At 41.5% G+C, this 25,807-nt stretch overlaps 1 protein-coding gene across 1 annotated transcript in view; it reads left to right on the forward strand.

The window, feature by feature from the left end:
• LOC114641417 (protocadherin-16) overlaps positions 1-10,182 on the forward strand; it is a 237,387-nt gene extending 227,205 nt beyond the window's left edge. The window contains exons 19-20 of the mRNA XM_028790469.2: positions 429-570; positions 4,517-10,182. Coding sequence (XP_028646302.2) covers positions 429-570; positions 4,517-7,140 — 2,766 coding nt within the window. The 3' untranslated portion in view covers positions 7,141-10,182. The remainder of the gene's footprint in view (positions 1-428; positions 571-4,516) is intronic.
• The last annotated feature ends 15,625 nt before the right edge of the window (positions 10,183-25,807 follow it).

Below are 25,807 nucleotides of genomic sequence, written 5' to 3' on the forward strand. Positions count from 1 at the left end.
GTTAAGGTTCTTGGTCAGCCACCTCCCTGTTTTATTTTACTCTTTTTCCAACTAAAAACCAACACTCAGTTTGCCAAAAATGACCATAGGATGAGATAACTGATAGTACTTTATTTTGCAGTTTATGTTTATATGTTTATATTTTGTTTGTTTTTTTTTCAACATTCCGGCTGCATCATCTGTTTTATCCTACTCAAGTTGGCATCACTATCAATTTGTCCAACAAAGTCCTAATGTCATTTAACTATTAGAATCACATGGGGATTGTGTTTATTTTGACTATTTTGCCTTGTATCACTGATATAATATCTGGTCTTGGCTGACTTTATTTTTACTTGAACACCTAAAATATTGGAGAGTAAGTAATTTTATGCAGTATATAATATATAATATATGCCACATCTTTTTAAATTATCTTACTATCACAGGTTGACCTTCCTGAGCACTCTTTACCTGGTAGTCAAGTTGTGACCGTAACAGCTACTGATCAAGACTCTGGAGAAAATGGAAAAGTTACCTACAAGGTGGTTTCATCCAACAAGGACAAGTTTTACATTGACCCAATGAATGGTATTTATATTTTGAATTACATATATAATATGTGTGCTTTCGCGAACCTTTCCCATAGTATGCATAATTTTCATGTCATATTCAAATATGTCATGAAATGTTATTTTTTGTGAACTGAAGTGTGTACATAGGGTAGAATGGTTAGTGCTATGGCCTCTTCATTTTAGAAATCTGGATTTTATTTTCATTTGTAACCCAGTTGCTGCCAGTTTACTTTTTTTTTCTTTTGGGTACATGGATTTCTCCTTGTACATCAAAGATATACACCCAGTGTACAGGAGTATGAATGTGTCCTGTGATGGACTGCAGTCCCTCTCCACAGTTAGTTCCTGACTTACTACTGAAATTGGCTCTGCATCTCTTCATAACTGTCATGGAATCAATTAATTTAGAAAAAAAATAGAAAGAAAGTTATGTTTGGTTTATGCCTTACTCCTGATGCTGCAAGACAGGCTTTTGCTACCATGACCAGGTGTTGAAATACAATGGGGCAAAAAAGTATTTAGTCAGCCACCAATTGTGCAAGTTCTCCACTTAAAAAGATGAGAGTGGCCTGTAATTTTCATCATAGGTATACCTCAACTATGAGAGACAAAATTAGAAAAAAAATCCAGAAAATCACATTGTCTGATTTTTAAAGAATTTATTTGCAAATTATGGTGGAAAATAAGTATTTGGTCACCTACAAACAAGCAAGATTTCTGGCTCTCACAGACCTGTAACTTCTTCTGTAAGAGGCTCCTCTGTCCTCCACTCGTTACCTGTATTAATGGCACCTGTTTGAACTCGTTATCAATATAAAAGACACCTGTCCACAACCTCAAACAGTCACACTCCAAACTCCACTATGGCCAAGACCAAAGAGCTGTCAAAGGACACCAGAAATAAAATTGTAGACCTGCACCAGGCTGGGAAGACTGAATAGGTAAGCAGCTTGGTGTGAAGAAATCAACTGTGGGAGCAATTATTAGAAAATGGAAGACATACAAGACCACTGATAATCTCCCTCGATCTGGGGTTCCACGCAAGATCTCACCCCGTGGGGTCAAAATGATCACAAGAACGGTGAGCAAAAATCCCAGAACCATACAGGAGGACCTAGTGAATGACCTGCAGAGCAGGGACCAAAGTTACAAAGGCTACCATCAGTAACACACTACGCCGCCAGGGACTCAAATCCTGCAGTGCCAGACGTGTCCCCTTGCTTAAGCCAGTTTGCTAGAGAGCATTTGGATGATCCAGAAGAGGATTGGGAGAATGTCATATGGTCAGATGAAACCAAAAAAGAACATTTTGGTAAAAATTCTACTTGTCGTGTTTGGAGGAGAAAGAATGCTGAGTTGCATCCAAAGAACACCATACCTACTGTAAAGCATGGGGGTGGAAACATCATGCTTTGGGGCTGTTTTTCTGCAAAGGGACCAGGTCGACTGATCCGTGTAAAGGAAAGAATGAATGGGGCCATGTATCGTCAGATTTTGAGTGAAAACCTCCTTCCATCAGCAAGGGCATTGAAGATGAAACGTGGCTGGGTCTTTCAGCATGACAATGATCCCAAACACACCGCCCGGGTAACGAAGGAGTGGCTTCGTAAGAAGCATTTCAAGGTCCTGGAGTGGCCTAGCCAGTCTCCAGATCTCAACCCCATAGAAAATCTTTGGAGGGAGTTTAAAGTCCGTGTTGCCCAGCAACAGCCCCAAAACATCACTGCTCTAGAGGAGATCTGCATGGAGGAATGGGCCAAAATACCAGCAACAGTGTGTGAAAACCTTGTGAAGACTTACAGAAAACGTTTGACCTCTGTCATTGCCAGCAAAGGGTATATAACAAAGTATTGAGATGAACTTTTGTTATTGACCAAATACTTTTTTTCCACAATAATTTGCAAATAAATTCTTCAAAAATCAGACAATGTGATTTTCTGGATTTTTTTTTTCTCATTTTGTCTCTCATAGTTGAGGTATACCTATGATTAAAATTACAGGCCTCTCTCATCTTTTTAAGTGGGAGAACTTGCACAATTGGTGGCTGACTAAATACTTTTTTGCCCCACTGTAGCAGATAAATATTGTAAATTAATGAATATTTCAGTATTAAAAACCTTATTTAAAATAAAACATTAAAAAGTGCTAAGTTAAAAATTTCAGTCATAAAGTGGACATAAATTATATTTGAATTTTTGGTGTTTTAAGTTAATTCTACTAAGTACACATTTTATATTTACCATAAACATGGAAAATGGAAAAAAGAAATACAATAGTTATTGTTGTCCTTGTATTTCAGCCCTTATTGCTGAAATAGCAATAAACAAATGAGAATAGTAGAATATCAAAATAGTACAACAAAATTATTATGAAGACAATAAAACATACATTAACAACAGTTCTCTTGCGGTCCTTCAGTATCTTGCACTGCTTGACTGCTTGACACCTTCGGCTTATTGAGTCAATGAGCCTCTTAATCAGCAGTTGTGGATGCCAGTCCTATTACTGTAAAAGTGCTTGATGAAGTTTCTGGACATTAGCAGGAAAAATACCATCCCTCCAGATGCTGTGATCCATGTCATCCCAAATATATTTTGTTATATTAAGGCACACCAGGGAAAAAAAGGTACACCAGGGAAATACCTGGACCACCAGTCATTCCAAAGAACAGTTGTGACCAAAGTGAAAGTGTCCTCTCCCTGATGATGTCATCATGTAGGGTCAGTTTGTCTAGGAGGTGTGAGAGGAGAATTCTGGCGTGGTTACTTAATGTTGCCCTGATCTTTGACAGTCATCTACAACACTGTTCTGGTTAAACATTTCCATTGGCTGAAACACAGTGTAACAGCTTAATCCATGGCAACACTGGCACATGACATGTCTGCCTACAGCATGGCAGTGGCCTTCTCCATAGCTTTTGGCAATATTCATGGCTTTATGGGATGCACAGAAGTCTGACTGAAAGTCGTCTTTGCCTTACCGTGATGTAGTCTTTAAATTAATGCCTTGCATGTGCTTAAAAACTTGGACTGAATCGTTACAGGTACTGTATTTTTGGTTAGACAGCTATAAAAAAATGATATTTTTGTCAAAGTACACAACCTACAGGTATAGTATTTTATCAATCATTCATTTTCCACTGTTTAATCTGGGACCGGGTCAGGGAGGAGGCACATACATCCCTTTCCCCAGCCGCACTTGCCAAATCATCCTGTGGGATTCCTAGGCATTCCCAGGACATCAGGGAGATATAATCCTCTCAACAACCCCGGGTCTTTCCTGCTGGTTGTGCCCGCAAAACCTCCATGGGAAGGTAACCGTGAGGCGTCTGTAACAAATACCCAAACAACCTCAGTTGGCTCCTCTTGATCTGGAGTGTCAGTAGCTCTATTCTGTGCCTGTCCTGGATGTCTGTGGTTCTCACTCTGTATCAAAGGGAGAGACCGGACACCCTGTAGAGAAAGCTAACATTTATGGCTGTGGGATGTCCTTGCAAGTACTGGGACAGAGTGCAAACTCCACGCAGAAAAAAAACAGCCTGGGATTTGAACCCAGGGCTCTAAATGTGCAATAAAGTTACAGTATGTTCCTCAGTACCACCTCACATTTATATTACCTTGGTAAAGTCTACTTCTTATTCACCAATTGAATAAAGACATTGATAGCTGATATATCAAGAATTCTTTGAATATTTCTAAAACTAAAGTTACTGAGTCGTATGCCTTTTCTGCATCATAAGTAGCCATGCCATGTTAATCTGTTCCCCAGACTTACATTGTGTTTAGCTATTTAGTCTAACATCATGAGCCTTTACATAATAATCTCAAAAAATACTCTTCTGCAAATTATTTCAATTTTGCTTGACAAAATAAATATTCTTTATACTGTGATATGTTGCATTAAACACAGCTGTGCTTTGAACAATTAAAAAAAGTTTTAACACTTTGTTTTTTTTGTTTCAGGGACCCTGTTTATAAGTCAGAAGGCAGAATTTGACCCAGAACAGCCATCACTAAGGGTAGTAATAGAAGCACAAGATGGCGGGACACCAGCTCTTACTTCTAATGCCATAGTTTATGTGCAGGTATCTGATCTCAATGATAATGAGCCTCATTTCCAGCAGTCTGAGTATAAGGCCACCGTCTCTGAAGACCTTCTTCCTGGGTCCACTATCTTAACTTTTGAAGCTATAGACAATGATGTATCAAGAGATAATTGTGGCTTTGACTTTGGAATTGCTGTTGGAAATCTTGGAAGTGCTTTTCAGATTGAAAGTAGTGTTCGCTTTTTGGAAGGCCGAGGTTTTCAGACTATTGGAACACTCATTTTAGTAGAGCGTCTTGATTTTGAAACTGTACCATGGTACAATCTAACCATTGTGGCCTCAGACCATGGGGTGCCCCAGAGAAGTTCCAGCGTGCCTGTTATTATTAATGTAATGGATGTAAATGACAACCCACCTGTCTTTGGTCACACAGAGTATAGCATAGTGCTCAGTGAAGGAGCAGCAGCTGGAACCGAGATTTTGAGACTTTCTGCTTCAGACTTAGATTCTACACCCAATGCAGTGGTTCAATATGCTATTCTTTCTGGAGATGAAGAAAAGATTTTTAGAGTTGACGAGTGGACAGGATCACTAAAGCTTTTGAGCCCATTGGACAGAGAAGTACGAGCTAAATACATGGTCATTGTGAAAGCTTCTGACAAACAGGGTCAGTATGACCTAGTAGCTGTTACTATTGAAATTAAGGACATTAATGATAACAAACCCTATTTTCCATTAAGTACATTAACAGCAAACATTCAAGAAAATCAGCCAACTAATGCTTTGGTAACTGTCCTGCATGCCATTGATGCTGACTCTGGTGACTATGGGCAGTTAAGTTATTACATGATTGACCAAAGTGGGGAAAGTAAAGCTGCTTTCACTCTGAACCTGACCACTGGAGAGGTGCGATCTCGAATGACATTTGATTTTGAGAAGATCAGTTCTTTTCACTTTGTGGCCTTAGCATTAGATTCAGGAAACTATTCAGCCACAATGACCGTGCAAGTTCTTGTCATAGGAGAAGACGAATATGACCCTGTTTTTATCACACCATTATATTCATTTGAAGTTCCAGAGGGTTCTTTAAAAGGACAGAGCATTGGGCAGGTGGTGGCCAGTGATGAAGATGGAGGTCCAGATGGGATTGTACTATACACCTTTGCCAGCAGCTCCCTGTACTTTGGTGTTAATGAAACTACAGGGATCATCTACTTGAAGATGGACAGCCACATTCAGTACAGCAGGGGAGGCCGTTCACGAAGGGAGACCCGACAGATAACCTTGGAGGTTAAAGCTCATAGTCCATTGCCATCATCTCGTTCTGCAACAGCACTGGTCAATGTTGATGTCACACACACCTCTTTCGGATTAACAAGTGAGGTCAACTTGTTATTAATAAGTGTCATAGCAGCTTCTTTGGGAGTTATTGTGATCCTTCTGGGAATTGCTATGGTCTTATTTGTCATAAGATCACGGCGGCTACACAAAGATGAGAATGCTAGAATAAATAGCCCTGCAATCATTAATGTTGTACAAAAGGGGGATGAAGATAAGTTGTCAGGAGATGAAAGGATGTATCATCAAACTCTGCCAGGATATAGTGGTGAAAAAATATCAGGTATGGGAGGTACAGGTGGAATGTCATACACAAGGGGAGGCTCACTGGACCCTTCACACTCAAGTGGTCGTGGATCAGCAGAGGCAGAGGCTGCTGAAGATGATGAAATACGTATGATCAATGAGTACCCGAGAATGTCAAGTATAACTTCTTCAATGCAGGATCATATTTCTACACGAGGTCCTGATTCAGGAATCCAGCAAGATGCAGACCAGCTTTCAGATATATCATGCGATCCAGCAGTGGATGCCGGACAGTGGTTCAAAGGAAAGAAAGGTGGAAGCATTTGTGGGACAATGTTGTCAGGACAGCATCCTATTTACAGAGATGAAGCAGTAGGCTACTTGGGTGTTGGACGGGGGCTAAACATTTCACATTCAAAAGATTATGCATTTCCAGAAGATGGCAAACCCTTAGTAGATGGTTCTCTCACTGCCATAGTAGCTAGTGACGAAGAACTTAGAGGCAGCTACAACTGGGACTACTTATTAAATTGGTGTCCCCAGTTTCAACCTTTGGCAAATGTTTTTACAGAGATTGCCCGGCTAAAGGATGAAAGTGCACCACCCAATCTTCGACGACCCTTTCAGCCTAAAACAAAAATTGACCCAAAACCAAGGATTGATCCACCTCCTCTTATTACCTCTGTAGCCCACCCAGGGGCAAAATCTGTGCCACCTAAACCAGCAACTGGTCAGACCTTTCCAATTTTTTCTTCCCTCCGACGGTCTCCGATCAATCATGAGGGCTCTATCTCATCAGCAGCCATGTCCCCAAGTTTTTCTCCTTCACTTTCTCCATTGGCTTCTCGTTCTCCAGCAGTCTCTCCTTTTGCTATTACCCAGGGACCTTCTGCTTCCATGATCAGCCCAACAGAAAACACACTAGATCATTCAGAGGAAGCAGAGATTAGAATTTAAATTGCCAAACCGTTAACTTTTCATCTAGTCTTAACCCTGTACGATAAAGCTAATACCTCTAAGGAATTGATTTTATCAAGTTATCGGTTAGTGCAGTGTGACCATGAAAGGAGAATATTTTCAGACTGATACTTCAGGATTTGAATTCATAATAAAGACTATTTTCAGACTGATACTTCAGGATTTGAATTCATAGTAAACCATTTAGGAAATTTAACTGACTAAAAAAGGAGCAGCAAAAACTACCCATTTTCATTTCCTTAACAAACTATTTAATTTTTGTTGCCGATAATGGACGGTGGAGAAGTAAAAGTTTTTTACTCTTATCATTTTACCTAATAATGTATGTCTAAAACCCTAATCAATTGTATGTATTTTCAATTGCATAGTTATTCACCAAACCAAAAAGCGTACTTGTCAGCTATTGGTAAAAACAAGTATCCACTATGACATCCATGAGTATAAACAGTGAGTAATGGTTATCTCATTCAAATTTAAATTTGTTTTGAAAAATTCATAATATTCAAGTGTCATGGACCTTTAAAGTGCAAATGTTTTTCATATCAATAAAATAATGCTTTTGAACTCTAATTTAAAACAATATGCTAGTGTTCTTTACAGAGTATTCACTTTTGACTGGGATTTTCTGCATTTTGGCAGTAATTTGCATATTTGTGGTTTTGATGTATTTCAACTAAATCTGCCAGATCAGTATCTGTGCCTACATGACAGTGTCAATTATAGTTTGTGTTGTCTTCACTGGCTGGCCAGGGGGCAGAGAGTTTGTTCTTTAAATAACATGGTGATAAATAATAGAGGACCATTAGTAATGTTATATATTGGAAACTAAATAAGGCATCTACATTTTTTGTAATTTTTTTTTCAGTGTTTCTTTTCGTGGTGTGTTTACATAAGCTGTTATACAGTATTTTTCTGTGTAAAGGTGTAAATACCAATTTAAAATTTCTTTGTTAGAAAGTAAAGAAAACAGTCATGTTCACTTTTAGTGATACCATATCAAAAATTGTTAACTGGCATGGTCATGTACAGCAGGTATGTACGGTATATAACTCACTTGGCCACCACAAGGCCATTGTTTCAGACCAGAAATTAGAAGAAAGTCTTCAAGCGAAAGGACTTACTGTAAGTCCAGAAGCTTCAAAGAAAACTCTTTGATCGATCAGAACACCATTCTGACACAGAAGACAGCTATGTCCTTAGACAACTGTAGTTCTTAACCAGCCTTCAGTATTATACAAGTGGCCCGTGGACGCAGGTTCTAGTTCTGCATTACTCTGCATATCACACTGGGTGAGACCCTGCTGCAGTCTCACAATGAGTACAGAGGAATGTGCCTTATGTAAAGAACTTAACACACCATTTTTAATTGTTGGGCATGTGAAATCTGTAAGGTGCCAGTAGTTGATAGATCCAGATGTTCTACATCTCTAGGTGTTCCTCATATAGATATAGACATACACGTAAATACGCACATGACCTTGTGTGGTTAAAAAAAAAATCTGGTTATCATTGTTTTTCATGTGTGCAACTGTAATGCTATGTGGTACATGTTTTGTTTGATGTGGTGGATATATTATTATATTATAATATTTTACATGTATAAATTATTTTACAGAGGGAACATAGCAGAGAGAGATCATTAATGGATCTATGTAAACTGATCCTGACAATACAGACCTGTCATCATTCTTGACCATTCTTAATTTAAAGATATCTGTCTTTTAAATTTTGTTTTATTTGTTTTTTTTATATTATTTCATGTTTCACTTAAAATTATTCATTATTGTATTAGTTTATTTCTGAAGTGTATTTATGTGTGATTTGATTCTCCATTTTCTTATCAGATTCCCTATTCAGGCCTTTTCTGTTACAGGCAGATATACTTTTATTATCAAATCTTTAAAAAATCACTTTATTTAAAGGCCTAAAAATTATGTTAAAACCTCCTTCGAGGTATTAGTTTTATCATAATTATGATTTCATCCTTTTAATCAGAATAGTAATATACTTTAAGTTGTTGTCACTTTAGTCATAATATTTTGGGATTATTCTGAAATATGAAGCAAGGGTGACAGTTTAAAATCAAATATAACAGGAAAGTGACCAGTAATTGAAAAATGCCTTTATAAGAAATAAGTTGTTACTTGAAACAGACTCTTAAAAAGCATGCAATATGCAGGTGGCCATTCCACAAAGTGCCCACAGTTAGTCAACTCCATCTTCATTTTGCTTCCTTTTTTATTTATTTCTAGCTCTGTTTTAACAGAATTACTGGCCTGATGAAGGTTGTTCAGGTTAGTCTTAGAGACTGTATGTGTGGTTAAGCTTTTGTCCATGGTATGTCTGGTTCTCCATTTTCTTTTTGCCTTGTTTTGCTTTGCCAGTGTGAGTAATAAGAAGTGAGACTGGAGATTTGTGTAACAGGAATCTCTTATATCCTGGATTGTGTTTAAGTAAAACTAAAGTTCATACTTTCATCGGTGCCTAGTTAAAATACATTACAGTCAAAAAAAAAAAACCTAGTGCATAGCAAGAGTAACCCTAGTGCCAGTCAACACTAAGCTTTAAGAATGCAATAAAGAAAGCAATATGTTTTGATATCAGCATTTTATAAATCAGTGTAAAAAAGTGCATGTGCACATGACTGGCATTTTCATAGGATACCATGTGTTAGTACAGAATAAATTACTTTTTTTATTATTTTTATTAAAAAATTAAATTCAAATGCATTTGAATTTGCTTTTACCTTATGCTAGAAATAACTTGTCCATGTTTAAATATTTTTCTGTTCAATTTGTTTTGTTTTGTTTTTTTTTTTACTTCAGGATTTATATTATGAAAGAGGGGTTTATTTTTTCCTAGTGATAAGCATACTGTTTTCCTTTCTGATGTCTGCTTTTATGTAAATACATTGCCATCTCTCTTCTGTATTTTTGCTTTTACCTGTATATTTTGTACTGCAGAGCTCTCTGTGGCAATTACAATGCAACAAGCTGAATATTAAAGACAAACTGAACAGTTGTTTTTTTTTATATAAATATTTGAAATATATTTATGCACCATTTATTGCTTTGTTCAGAATTTTTAAAATTATTTAATTAAAAAAATATAAAAGTTTGCCAAAGTAGTTCTTCCACAATATAAAGAATTTTATTATTGCCTTAGACTAGCATTAGGGTAAAATGTGATAAGGATAACAATCCCAATGAATGGGAACCTTACACACTTACCAAAGATTACAAATAAAAGTGGTATTTTGTTACTGGGTTATCAAGAGCACCCCTTGTAAATGCTTTTACAAAAAACACACGCACGGGCATTACGAAATGTGAAAACTCCACACACACAACAAGATTTCAACAGAGGGTGCAGGATTCTGGCCTCCCTAGCCACTGTGCTACCATGCCACTTCAATCATTAATATGAATAATATGTAACTTATATTGTGCCATGTACAATAAGTAGCAACCCCCAATCTTATTTTCAAACTGATTTATTCTCAAATAAGTACAATTTACTTTAACTTCTTCTGTGCAGTATTTGATTAATAAGCAAAGAGAAATTAAATCATTTTTCTCCATATAAGATGTTGCTACTGGTACATGCATTCCGAAGTATAGAATTACCCTCTTCACATTTTAAAGTGGACCACTGTGTGTTCTTTGCAGCAGTTTTTTTTCTTATTATTATTTTATAGATGTGTGGCTGACTGTGCCTTTTGAACAATTGGCAGCCCAGACAAGGCTGTCAAACGCAAAAGCTGAAACCTTGAACTTGGATACATGGGTGAGAATGGTTGCGACCACGAATGGCCACACAGACTTTTTTGAGATCACTACACGGGACAGACAAGGCTGCATCTTGTCCCCTCTTCTCTTCATCATGGCTCTTGACTATGTCATGCAACAAGCTGGAACGTAGATTGGGGCAGGCATTCACTGGTCTGAACAAGATGGCCTTAATGACCTGGACTTCGCCGACGACATCTCCCTGCTCAAGGAAGATGACTCAACATTGCAACATGGGATGACTGACCTGGAAAGAGAAGCATGAAAAATTGGTCTCAGGATAAGCGTCAATAAGTCAAAGATCATGCACATGAGCTCCACCACTCACATTCAGGGAATCGTAGTCGGACCACAGTGGTTGGAGGAAGAGGAGAGATTCACATACCTAGGTAGTTTGATCTCACCAAAATGGAGATGCGAAGGCAGATGTCAAATGCCGCATCAGGTAGGCAGCAGCAATTTTCCAGAGGATGAGCTGGATCTGGTCCTCACCATCTGTATCCCTAAAGATCAAGCTCCATTTGTTTGCCTCCATCATGGTCCCTACAGCCATCTATCCCAGCAAGACCTGGAAAGGTGCCTCTGCTGGATCCTAGGGATCCGATATTTCGACCACATTACTAATGAAGAGGTGCTTTGAAGGAGTGGCTCATGCAAACTCCATAACATCATCACACACCGAAGACTCTGATTCACTTGGAAGACAATTGGATTCGTAGGGTGGCAATGAGACAATCATGAGGAGGCCCCCAAATTACATGGAGAAGAACTTTTGAGTAAGACCTGAAGGCCCTGAACACCACATGGGATGACGCCAAAGCACTTGCCCAAGATCAGAACAGCTAAGGAGCCCTTGCTGCCCAATATGGCACATAGCATGGGAGGATCTAAGTAAGTTTAACATTAAATAATTATGTTCTTTTTGTTTTTTTTACTACTCAAAACAGAGGAGTTGGGAAAACAGTTACTTTTAGTTGACTTGATTATTCACAGAATGGCCTAATATAGGCCAAGTGCAACCCTTTGAGAGTGGAATACATTCATCGCAGGGCAGCACTTTGTAAATGGAACACCCAGTCACTATAGACAGTGTCTTCAAAGCAAACAGAATTAAGCAGGATCAATAAATAGAAATTTGTGAAAGTTAACAAAGTATGAATCCACAAATTCCCGGGAATACTGGCTCAGAGTACTTACACATACAGTAACTACAACTAATATATTGTCGAGGTAAACTTCAAAATTTTACATTTACACACAGATAAAAGTGAACAATCAGTAAAGCATAAATGGTGGTATATACTATATGTTATGATTAATATTTGAAATGAGATATAGCTGGCTGATAGTCGATAAGAGATAAACATAAACTTCAGTTCAGGGCATTTCTGTAAAGAACGAAGCCTCAGGTTGGTAGGAGGACAGGTGGTCTACAGTTAGTTACTGTGTTGAGTTACTTATAGGCCTACTGTAAATGCTTTGAAATCACTTCCTGACTCACTGGTACAAGAAACCCCCACATATGATATACAATTCAACTTGTCTTGATGTCTGGTTATGCAAAACGCTTTCTGGGGTCTCTATTAGTATTGGCCTTATACACGTAATTTTAGGCCATTTTTGACCATATTTTGTGCAGAAAATTGCACCCCTGTGATAAACAGTAAACCAATAGGTGTTTTCAGCAAAAATGTTCAAAACAACTTGACATTGTGCGTGCCACACCAACTGAATCAAGGGGTTCAACCCCTAATAGGATACAATTGGTCAAAGTTAATCCTTTTCTTAAAACTTCAATAAAATGGGGATCAGCAATATAAACACCTGGAGTGGCATTTTATGCAATTTCAAGGTCACTGATCACGAATATGATAATATGTATGCTCTCCTTACCAGGTTAAAAATGACAAATTTCAAACATAAGCATGTGGGGTATTGTTTTAGACTATTTCAATAGTCTAAAATATATATAGTCTATAATATGAATAGGATGCTATTTTTGAACCTTTTCTATGGTTCTAGCTATCTATGGGCCTCCATCAGAGAGTGAAAAATAAGAAATTTCTGTTTCAATCAAGACTATTTAGACGTTAAACTTAAGTTGGAGTACACATTTTAAATATTTCATATATTTGATGCAAATAAAGTAAAGTAAATCATTATATTTCCTATAAACATCCCAAATTAGGGTGGCTAATGCTAATTCAGACATTTTACAAAATTATAGTTTTGTTGACCTAGGCCAACTTTGCACCTTGAACTACACTATTAAGATAAAATGAAAAGGCATTTTTAAAGTAAAAAAGTAGAGTTGGGGCAGTACGGTGGCAGTGGTAGTGCTGCTGCCTCGCAGTAAGGAGACCAAGGGTCGCTTCCCAGGTCCTCCCTGCGTGGAGTTTGCATGCTCTCCCTTTGTCTGTGTGGGTTTCCTCCAGGTGCTCCGGTTTCCTCCCACAGTCCAAAGACATACAGGTTAGGTGGATTAGCGACCCTAAATTGGCCCTAGTGGTGTGTGTGTGTCCTGCGGTGGGTTGGTGCCCTGCCCGGGATTGGTTCCTGCCTTGTGCCCTGTGTTGGCTGGGATTGGCTCCACCAGACCCCGTGACCCTGTGTTCGGATTCAGCGGGTTGGAAAATGGATGGATGGATGGTAAAAATTAATTCCACAGAATGGAGGCCATTTGTAGCCCAATTCAAAACAGGATCAGATAGGAGATTGATCAACAAATATGAAAGAGTCTTCTAAATTCATAGTCAAAAGATAAATGAGTGCTTCAAAAATAGTTTCCTGACTAGGCCTTTTATTTTGCAACAAAGGTAAGATGCAGTTTACAGCATGTGGCTAACTTTTATAGTGTGACAGTGATAGCCTCACAATGTGTCCACTATGCAACAGGTAGCAGACAGCATTGTTGGTACACAAAATGATGCCACTTAAATAACATAAATAGAGCATTATTTGTGTGAACCTGACTCTCACACTTTTTCAAAGACTAGAATCATGAATGCTGCAGGATGCATTTATTAATAAGTTATTTTAAGGAGAGGAGACCTAAACCAGATTTTTTTCCAGTTAAGGGTACTAAAACAAAAAGCAAATCTGGAGACTTACAATCAGAGGTTATACTGTTGTACTTCCCAGTTCTGTTGACATTATTTAAAGGAGCATTTTGAATTAATTCGAAGCTGCAGTACTAATACTAATAGAACAAATTGAATGGCCCAAAAGCAAACAATAAAGCATTTCATCCAGTAAGAAATGCATGAACTTCCTTGTACCCAGCATATGAAAAAAATATCTATACAGTACTTCCCATAATTCTTAGCTGGAAAAACAAGTTCTGAATAGTTCCGTGATTTCAGTACTAAAAGATAACTCAAATACAAAAGATTAAGAAGGCTTCCGAGTTAAAGAGTGAATGCAAGTGTATGCAGCATTCTCAACAATTAATAGAATTACTTTTCCAAAATTTAGAACAAGCATCTCTGATTTGAAGTTTAACTCCTTTAAGTAATTAAATACATACAAAATAGACAAATTGCCATTACATCTGAACATATACCTATTGAAACTGAACATGTTTTTAAATTCCCTCTTTTTTCATGAAAACATTAACAGATATGCTGAAATTCTTTGCGCTGATATTTCTTAGATATCAATGTACAAGAGCATCTTTAGCATATAGCTCATAGCATGCAAAATAAAGTCAAGCACATATTCTTTAAAAGGTAAAGTATGGTTAAAGGTAAACGTGAACAACAGAATATATTCCTGGTTTTAAGACTTGAGGTCAAAGGCGTCTTCCTTTTGAAGTATCTGCCTACTTTAACCAGATAGACAAAAGTCAGTATAAAATACCTTTGTTACATTGGTAATCTTATGGCACTTTTTCAAGGGTAACTTTATGCCACATGCATCCTTTTGGGAAAATAGTTGGTTATTTAAAATACAGGTATCTTTAAAACCTTAGAAGCCAAGATGTTAAAGTGTTAGAAAAAGATTTTCTCCAACAGCTCTCTCTTTTTACTCTCATAAAACAACTAAAGCAACCTAACAATTAATATTCAGTTGCTATCTTCGTCAACATAAAAGGCCACAATACTAACGGCTATCTTAATATCTTCATTATTTTTTTCATCGGATTAGGTTGTGCTTTGAATAACCACAATATTACTCACCACAGCCTTTTCCACCAACTTTCAGTGAGCCAGTGATCATCATCTCCATCGAACAACAGGGGTTTCTCCAAATAGTCCAGAGCATCATAAGATATTGAAGGATCTCTGTTTCTGACACCATGTAAATGTAGGAAATGGTGTATGGATGTGAGAGGAATTAATTGATAGATATTAATTAATTCCCCTCCTTTAACCGCCACCTTATCGTGGTGGAGGGGTTTGCGTGTTCCAATGATCCTAGGAGCTCTGTTGTCCGGGGCTTTATGCCCCTGGTAGGGCCACCCAAGGCAAACTGGTCCTAGGTGAGGGATGAGACAAAGAGCGGTTAAACAAACCTCCTATGAAGAAAAACAATTTTGGACGGCGTTTTCCCTTGCCCGGACGCGGGTCACCGGGGGCCCCACTCTGGAGCCAGGCCTGGAGGTGGGGCTCGATGGCGAGCGCCTGGTGGCCGGGCCTGCACCCATGGGGCTCGGCCGGGCACAGCCCGAAGACGCAACGTGGGTCCCCCTTCCCATGGGCTCACCACCTATGGGAGGGGCCAAGGAGGTCGGGTGCAGTGTGAGTTGGGTGGTGGCCGAAGGCGGGGACCTTGGTGGTCCGATCCTCGGCTACAGAAGCTGGCTCTTGTGACGTGGAATGTCACCTCTCTGAAGGGGAAGGAGCCTGAGCTAGTGCGCGAAGTTGAGAGGTTCCAGCTAGATATAGTCGGACTCACCTCGACGCACAGCTTGGACTCTGGAACCAATCTCCTTGAGAGGGGCTGGACTCTGTACCACTCTGGAGTTGCCCCCGGTGAGAGGCGCCGAGCAGGTGTGGGTATACTTATTGCCCCCCAACTTGGAGCCTGTACATTGGGGTTTATCACGGTGGACGAGAGGGTAGCCTCCCTTCGCCTTCGGGTGGGGGGACAGGTCCTAACTGTTGTTTGTGCATATGCACCGAACAGCAGTTCAGAGTACCCACCCTTTTTGGAGTCCCTGGAGGGTGTGCTAGAGGGCATACCTTCTGGGGACTCCCTCGTTCTGCTGGGAGACTTCAATGCTCACGTGGGCAATGACAGTGAGACCTGGAAGGGCGTGATTGGGAGGAATGGCCCCCCCAATCTGAACCCGAGCGGTGTTTTGTTATTGGACTTCTGTGCTCGTCACGGATTGTCCATAACGAACACCATGTTCAAGCATAGGGGTGTTCATATGTGCACTTGGCACCAGGACACCCTAGGCCTCAGTTCGATGATCGACTTTGTGGTCGTGTCGTCGGACTTGCAGCCACATGTCTTGGACACTCGGGTGAAGAGAGGGGCGGAGCTGTCAACTGATCACCACCTGGTGGTGAGTTGGCTTCGATGGTGGGGGAGGATGCCAGTCAGGCGTGGTAGGCCCAAATGTGTTGTGAGGGTCTGCTGGGAACGTCTGGCAGAGCCCAATGTCAGAAGTAGCTTCAACTCCCACCTCCGGCAGAACTTCAGCCACATCCCGAGGGAGGTGGGGGACATTGAGTCCGAATGGGCCATGTTCCGTGCCTCTATTGTTGAGGCAGCTGACCGGAGCTGTGGCCGTAAGGTGGTCGGTGCCTGTCGTGGCGGCAATCCCCGAACCCGTTGGTGGACACCGGCAGTGAAGGATGCCGTCAAGCTGAAGAAGGAGTCCTACAGGACCCTTTTGTCCTGTGGGACCCTGGAGGCAGCTGATAGGTACCGGCAGGCCAAGCGGAATGCGGCTTTGGTGGTTGCTGAGGCAAAAACTCGGGCATGGGAGGAGTTTGGGGAGGCCATGGAGAACGACTTTCGGACGGCTTCGAGGAGATTCTGGTCCACCATCCGGCGTCTCAGGAAGGGCAAGCAGTGCAGTGTCAACACTGTGTATGGTGGAGATGGTGCGCTGCTGACCTCGACTCGGGACGTTGTGGGTCGGTGGGGGGAGTACTTCGAAGACCTCCTCAATCCCATTAACGTGCCTTCCAATGAGGAAGCAGAGCCTGGGGACTCAGAGGTGGGCTCCCCCATCTCTGGGACTGAGGTCACCGAGGTGGTCAAAAAACTCCTTGGTGGCAGGGCCCCGGGGGTGGATGAGATACACCCGGAGTTCCTCAAGGCTCTGGATGTTTTAGGACTGTCTTGGCTGACACGCCTCTGCAACATCGCATGGACATCAGGGACAGTGCCTCTGGATTGGCAGACCGGGGTGGTGGTCCCCCTCTTTAAGAAGGGGGACCGGAGGGTGTGTTCCAACTACAGAGGGATCACACTCCTCAGCCTCCCTGGAAAAGTCTATTCGGAGGTTCTGGAGAGGAGGGTCCGTCGGATAGTCGAGCCTCGGATTCAGGAGGAACAGTGTGGTTTTCGTCCTGGTCGCGGAACAGTGGACCAGCTCTATACCCTTAGCAGGGTCCTGGAGGGTGCATGGGAGTTTGCCCAACCAGTCTACATGTGTTTTGTGGACTTGGAAAAGGCATTCGACCATGTCCCTCGGGGAATCCTGTGGGGGGTACTCCGAGAGTATGGGATACCGGCCCCCCTGATAAGGGCTATTCGGTCCCTGTACGATCGTTGCCAGAGCCTGGTCCGCATTGCCGGCAGTAAGTCGAACCCGTTTCCAGTGAGAGTTGGACTCCGCCAGGGCTGCCCTTTGTCACCGATTCTGTTCATAACTTTTATGGACAGAATTTCTAGGCGCAGCCAGGGCGTTGAGGGGGTCCGGTTTGGTGGGCTCAGGATTGGGTCACTGCTTTTTGCAGATGATGTTGTCCTGTTTGCTTCATCAGGCCGTGATCTTCAGCTCTCTCTGGATCGGTTCGCAGCCGAGTGTGAAGCGGCTGGGATGAGAATCGGCACCTCCAAATCCGAGACCATGGTCCTCAGCCGGAAAAGGGTGGAGTGCCCTCTCAGGGTTGGTAGCGAGATCCTGCCCCAAGTGGAGGAGTTCAAGTATCTCGGGGTCTTGTTCACGAGTGAGGGAAGAATGGAGCGTGAGATCGACAGGCGGATCGGTGTGGCATCCGCAGTAATGCGAGCGCTGCATCGGTCTGTCGTGGTGATAAAGGAGCTGAGCCGCAAGGCGAAGCTCTCAATTTACCAGTCGATCTATGTTCCTACCCTCACCTATGGTCATGAGCTATGGGTAGTGACCGAAAGAACGAGATCGCGAATACAAGCGGCTGAAATGAGTGTCCTCTGCAGGGTGTCTGGGCTTTCCCTTAAAGATAGGGTGAAAAGCTCAGTCATCCGGGAGGGGCTCAGAGTAGAGCCGCTGCTCCTCCGCATCGAGAGGAGTCAGATGAGGTGGCTCGGGCATCTGATCAGGATGCCTCCTGGACGCCTCCCTGGTGAGGTGTTCCGGGCATGTCCAACCAGGAGGAGGCCCCGGGGAAGACCCAGGACACGCTGCAGGGACTATGTCTCTCGACTGGCCTGGGAACGCCTTGGGATTCTCCCGGAAGAGCTAGAAGTGGCCGGGGAGAGGGAAGTCTGGGCATCTCTGCTCGAGCTGCTGCCATCCGCGACCCGACCTCGGATAAGCGGGAGACAATGGATGGTGTCCACCAACGGGTTTGGGGATTGCCGCCACGACAGGCACCGACCACCTTACGGCCATTCGGACTCAATGTCCCCCACCTCCCTTGGGATGTGGTCGAAGTTCTGCCGGAGGTGGGAGTTGAAGCTACTTCTGATAGGGGGCTCTGCCAGACGTTCTCAGCAGACCCTCACAACACGTTTGGGCCTACCAGGCCTGACCGGCATCCTCACCCACCATCGAAGCCAACTCACCCTCTCCTCACCCGAGTGTCCAAGACATGTGGCCGCAAGTCCGACGACACGACCACAAAGTCGATCATCGAACTGAGGCCTAGGGTGTCCTGGTGCCAAGTGCACATATAAACACCCCTATGCTTGAACATGGTGTTTGTTATGGACAATCCGTGACGAGCACAGAAGTCCAATAACAAAACACCACTCGGGTTCAGATCGGGGGGGCCATTCCTCCCAATCACGCCCTTCCAGGTCTCACTGTCATGGCCCACGTGAGCACTGAAGTCTCCCAACAGTATGAGGGAGTCCCCAGAAGGTATGCCCTCTAGCACCCCGTCCAGGGACTCCAAAAAAGTACTCCGAACTGCTGTTCGGTGCATATGCACAAACAACAGTTAGGACCCGTCCCCCCACCCGAAGGCAGAGGGAGGCTACCCTCTCGTCCACTGAGGTAAACCCCAATGAACAGGCTCCAAGTCGGGGGTCAATAATTATACCCACACCCGCTCGGCGCCTCTCACCGGGGGCAACTCCAGAGTGGTAGAGAGTCCAGCCCCTCTCAAGGAGATTGGTTCCAGAGTCCAAGCTGTGCGTCAAGGTGAGCCTGACTATATTTAGCCGGAACCTCTCAACCTCGCGCACTAGCTCAGGCTCCTTCCCCTTCAGAGAGGTGACATTCCAAGTCCCAAGAGCCAGCTTCTGTAGCCGAGGATTGGACCGCCAAGGTCCCCGCCTTCGGCCACCACCCAACTCACACTGCACCCGACCTCCTTGGCCCCTCCCATAGGTGGTGAGCCCATGGGAAGGGGGACCCACGTTGCCTCTTCGGGCTGTGCCCGGCCGAGCCCCATGGGTGCAGGCCCGGCCACCAGGCACTCACCATCGAGCCCCACCTCCAGGCCTGGCTGCAGAGGGGGGCCCCGGTGACCCACGTCCGGGCAAGGGAAAACGCCATCCAAAGTTTTCATTCATCATAGAAGGTTTGTTTAACCGCTCTTTGTCTCATCCCTCACCTAGGACCAGTTTGCCTTGGGTGGCCCTACCAGGGGCATAAAGCCTCGGACAACACAGCTCCTAGGATCATTGGGACACGGAAACCCCTCCACCACAATAAGGTGGCGGCTAAAGGAGGGGATGCTACCCTTCATCTTCTGTAATAGGGTGCCTGTGGAAATTTCTGGTGGACTGTTCCGTAAAGAACCACTCCACCCTTTAGGCAACCATGGATAAGTATGTGGACCACAAAAAAGGGTGTTATTTGGAGTTTCAGGTGTCTCTGTGAGGTACACTTGCAATGAGACATATATGGGTAGAGTCCATTCCCTTTGAATCTTAATACTGGCAATATCCCACATAACTAGAACAGTAATACATTCTTATGAAATAGGTTACATGTTCATGTTTCTGTAGGTGTTGTACTATTGCAAAATATGGTGGTTTTGATTCAAGGTTTTTTTTTTATTTCATTACTCTAGGAAAATCAAAACACATCTACAATCCTATGTATAGTTCACAGTTTGTATTTACAATTTCCTATTGTACCCCCTACTGTCTCACAGCCTTCAGTTTGATTCATATTCCTTAAGACAACAAGTACTTTATTATTTCTGCAAAGGACTGGTTTCCCAGTCTCTGCTTGGTTTAGTCAAATTCACAACAACTGCTCCAAAAGTACCATCTTTACTGGTGTGATGATTGTGTTACCATGTCCTCATGTAGTTCAGTAAGGACCGGTCAAAAACTCAAGTGAAATTGGGTATAGAAAAGAATCACCCCTTTGAAAATATTCACATTTTGTTGCTTTACAGCCTAAAATCAAACACACACAAAAGTATTTTTTTCAGCTTTATTTTTTCGATGCAACCTATAATATCCAAGTCAAATATATAAGCAACAGTTCAGAAAAGTAATAATAAATAAAAAACAAGAATCACAGAGACTGTTAAAGGATAAAAACAACAATGCCTGTAAACTCAATCAGGTGTAAGTAATCACCTTCTCCATTGCACACCAAGGTAATTAGCTTCCACCTGTGATTAGTTTAACAAAACAACAGCTGTTCCTGGAGCATTCCAGTGCTCGTTAGTGGAACTGAAAGCAAACAATTGATTGTGGGAGGCAAGGCACTTTTTAAAAAAAAAATCTCCATGGACAGGCATAAGTCAGCAGTTGGATACAAAAAGATTTCAAAAGCTTTATCAGCCCCTAGGAGCACAGTTAAGTCCATAATTATGAAGTGGAAATTGTTTGGTACTACTAGGACCCTCCCCAGATCAGGAAGTGCCTCCAGACTGGATAGAAGAGCAATGAGGAAATTGGTCAGAAATGCTACCAAGAGGCCAATGGCAACCTGGAATGAGTTACAGGACTTTATGGTAAACAGTGGTCATTGTGTGCATGTGACAACACTATCACAAATACTCCACAAATATTGCTTCAACATAAGGGCTGCAAGAAAAAAAGCAACCCCTCAAGAAAGGCCACATTAAGTCACGTTTGAGCTTTGCCAAAACACACATTGAAGATTCTGAGGCCAAATAGAAAAAGGTATTATGGTCATATGAGACCAAAATCAAACCATTTGGCCTCAACAGCAAATAGTGGAACGACAATACAGGTCACCATCCAAAATCCAACATACCTACAGTAAAACATGGAGGTGGTAGCATCCTGTTGTGGGGGTGTTTATCTGTAAGGATAGAAGGAAAAATGGATGGGGCAAAATACCATCAAATATTTGAAGAAAACCTGCTGTCCTCTGCCAGAAAGTTGAAGATGGGAAGAAGGTTCACCTTTCAACGTGACAATGACCTAAAGCAGACAGAAAAATTGACCACACAGTGACTGAAGGAGAAAAAAGTGAATGCTCTTACGTGACCTAGTCAGAGTCCAGACTTAAACTCTATTGAAAATCTATAGAATGACTTGAGGTTTGCAGTCTACCAACAGTCACCATCCACTCTGACTGAACTTGAATAATTCTATAAAGACCAGTGGGCAAATATTGTTCAGTCTAGATGTGCAAAGCTGGTACAGAAATAATCTAACAGACTCAAGGATGTAATCAAAGCAAAAGGTGGTTCAACAAAGTACTGACACTGGGGGATGGCGAACCTTTATCAATTTAAACTTAATCAGTTTTTTATTTATTATTATTTCTACGAACTGTTGCTTATATATGTTTGACTAGGATGTTATAGGTTGCATGGAGTAAATAAAGCTGAAAAAAGTATTTCTGTGTGTGTTTTCATTCTAGGTTGTAAAGCAACAAAATATGAGTATTTTCAAAGGGTGTGATTCTTTTATGTACCCACTGTACATCATCAATGTTTTGATTATTACTTAAGGGTATTGGAAATGCAGCACAAATCAGCAAGGACCTTTATTCTTTTGAACCCTCTCTGCCTGAAAGTGTGATAAGGCCAAATAAGTATTTAAACAATATATTCCATGTTTGTGTTCATGTTCTTGTTCATGCCTAATACTAACATATGTACTGAAATCTAGGCTAACAACAAAGAAGGGGAAACGCTAGCTTAAACACAAAGTTATCATAAAAGAATACATACTGTATACTTATTACTTTGTGGTGGTTAATACCCTTCTCAACTACATTAGGAAAACCTATGTTATGCTAAAGTAATAATTGAGCTGGAACTCCAGTCCCCTTCAGCATCCTTGTCCTGTGGTCAGGTGTCAAAAAACCACTCTAAGGCATTCTGTGGTTCAATGAAAAATGAAAATGAATAAAGGCATATTCACCCAATACTGAACCCCAGAATACACTGTGACAAGATTAGCCATGAAAGAAAAGAACATAGCCACCCAAAATGGGGTCCAAGAAATACAGTTAGATGAAGATAAAGTGTAAAACATAATTACCAAGAGAGAGCGAAATTATACTCCTTCCTATTGGATAACCAAAAAAAGCCACAAAAGGCATATGCTGCATTTATGTGAAATCTAGTCTGAAAGAGAGAGAAAGGGAAAAAACTCTTACTAATTGACCAATAACATGCAGAAGCAGCAAAGTCTAAAAGGGAGGCCAGCAGGTCAGAACTCCCCTGGCTTCTCTGAAATACACACAGACATGTCTCTGAAATGCACTATGAATCTTAGAAATGTCCTATTAGTTGAAGGGAGAAAATACCGTCCACCCTGTCAAGGAACCGATCAGCATGAAGTGCACAACAAGAGACTAGCCAAGTAGTACAGTTGTTGGCTCAACCTTACCTAAATCCTCTTGCGCTAGTGCAGGAGGGGAACTCAAATCCCTACCTGGGGGAGACTAACCAGAGTTGTAAAGTCCTCAGCTGACAAAACAAACAATCAATGCCTTTAAATCTGCAATTGACAAATAACATAGCAATTGAGGGTAAATGGTGGTCTCACCCTTCCCGATTTCCCCTAATATAAGAAGTACAGTATAGTTGGATGATCTGCATGTTTTGTCATGCCCCTTTTTAAGCTCATTTTGTGTAGACCTTAACAACATGTCTTAAATAACATACACCATACCACATTTTCCCTTCCCTTTAACATCTTTAACCTTAGGCAATTAGAGTAATAGAATATGCGAGAGAAGGAGCTACTTATTTAATTATGTGTTATAGGTACTGTAGTATACCCAAAATAATAAGCAAAGTAAAATGAGTGTCACAAAAATACCATTACAACATAAGTTCATCTTGTGTCTATTGGTGGCTATCTGTCTTATGTTTGATCTGAGATGGTCTTTGCTAATATGAGTGTATTTGCTTGTATATGGCCTTTGAATTGAGTGTCAGATGTAGGCAGCATGCCTGTCTTAATATGGCTGCTGAGAGTGGTGGCCTTCTCTTCATTGAGTGATTGCAAGTGAGAGATAGCTATGGTACAGAATGGCTCTCCAATTCAACTCCAATGCTTAACAGCCACACTTCAGACCAACGGGTGCACAAACTACCTTCTCAAACCTGCTTCTATCTTAGAGCCATACATCTACTCATAGAAGGCAGTATTTCTGAGGAATGGTGCATAGAAGGCAATATGCCTTCTACTCAAGGCTAATCTTGCTACTGGCCTATTTATGCCTGTTCATCTCATATCTCCTGTTTTCTCCCATTTAAAAGGAATGCATAAATGCAGCTTCAAACAGTTAAGTCATAAAAACTGCTCTCAATGCTGCTTTTTAACAAATGAAACTCTGAGGGATGAGGGGGAAAAAACACACAAACCTGCTTGGTGTAGACCATCCCCCAACCTCTTCTCACAATAAGACACTTAAACAATTGTTAGACGTTAGTTTTTTGTTTTTTTTCTTTTTTCTATGCCACATGTTGCTCTCCAGTACAATTGCTACTAAAGCTACGGTTCTGTATGAGATCAAGGATGAGTTTAATTTTTTTGGCAACTAGATGAGACAAAATGCATTTCATATGTTACACAGCTGTCCATTATAATGAGTTAAGTAGATACTGCTGCCTTATTTCAGGAGTGTTTTTATAAGCTTATTTGCTGTATCCAGAGCTTAAGATGTAAATACTGATGAAAAACTGTCATATGTTGACAAGATTACAAAAGTAAAGTGTAAATTTGAGATAGTATTACCTTTTATGTACAGTCATGTGCCAATTTATGGCCAACTAAGTTGAGGCAATTCATACTTACGTCTGTAACGAACAGAACTTATTAACCAGCAGTTGTCTGCATGAATAGGGGTTTTTCCCCACAGGACTTGTGAAATTTGGTCTGATTAATGCAGGTGCTAAATGGGATATAGGGTGCCAGCTGGAATCAAGGTGAGAAAGAAGGGATCAGAAGAAAAAGACTGCAGTGCAAACCTGGATATTAAGTGCTCCTGAAGGGTGGTGGAGGGGATTGTATGTGGCAAGGACTGAGGTTAGCCTCAGCAGAGCTGGGAACAGAGACATGTTATACAACCCAAATGGCAAGACATTAAAATTCAAACAATTCATGTCCTGCGCTAAATACTGTCTTCTCCTGATGGCAAGGATCACTCTCAACTTGACTTAGCAAGTGGTTATTGGCTAGTTTAGAAAAACATTTTGCAGATCATAAAACCTCTAGTGTGCCATTTGCCACATCATTCAAATACCTGCAATTCATACAAAATCTAATACCACCATCATTCTTACAAAATAGTACAGGAGCAGCCCATGCACTTTTAGAAGGCTACAGCTGGGACAATTGTTCATCCACATCCTTATTCAAATGAAAAGGAACCTTCCAGGGCTCTGTCTTCATGGGCCAACTATTCTTCTCAATATGGTGTTAACCTATATGGGGTTTCCCCAAGTAGCCATTCCTTATACTAAAAACTAACAATTTTTCCCCTAACATTTCCATAACTGACCCCAATTCCTCAGACATCACTGCCTTATTCCTCAAGCCCAATGCATCTTCCAGGAAGCCACTATTCACAGGTCAGGAGTATGCCAATCTGTAGATACAGAAGAATCAATAACCTGAACCCCACTATCAAATTGCCCCATTTTAATCCCTTCATACAAAACTAAAGGTCACATTCAACACCTGGAGGGGAACTTTTCCATCGCAAGGTATAGCAACTATTCTGCCTATCATAGCATCATATTTTGATAAAGCATCATTAGGTTCAAACATCCCTAGTGTTGCCATATTAACTCCTTCAATACTACCATTTATAACTACTGTTCACACAGGCACATCATCTTTCTCCTAAACAACTTTATAAACAGGATACTTCCCGGTAACACAAACCAAAGAAAATGCCTTACCCAATAACCTACATTGGGGCTTTGTTACATTAACTGCTGCCCGATATGCATTTTAAAAATCTGCCTCCAATATAACATAATGTATGTATCGAGGAATCTACCACTACCAACTCTCATGATACATTTTTCAGATTCACATACTGCATTCCATATTCCCAATGGTTGTAATTT

Source organism: Erpetoichthys calabaricus, chromosome 4, assembly GCF_900747795.2.
Source record: "Erpetoichthys calabaricus chromosome 4, fErpCal1.3, whole genome shotgun sequence".
Lineage (NCBI taxonomy): Eukaryota > Metazoa > Chordata > Cladistia > Polypteriformes > Polypteridae > Erpetoichthys > Erpetoichthys calabaricus.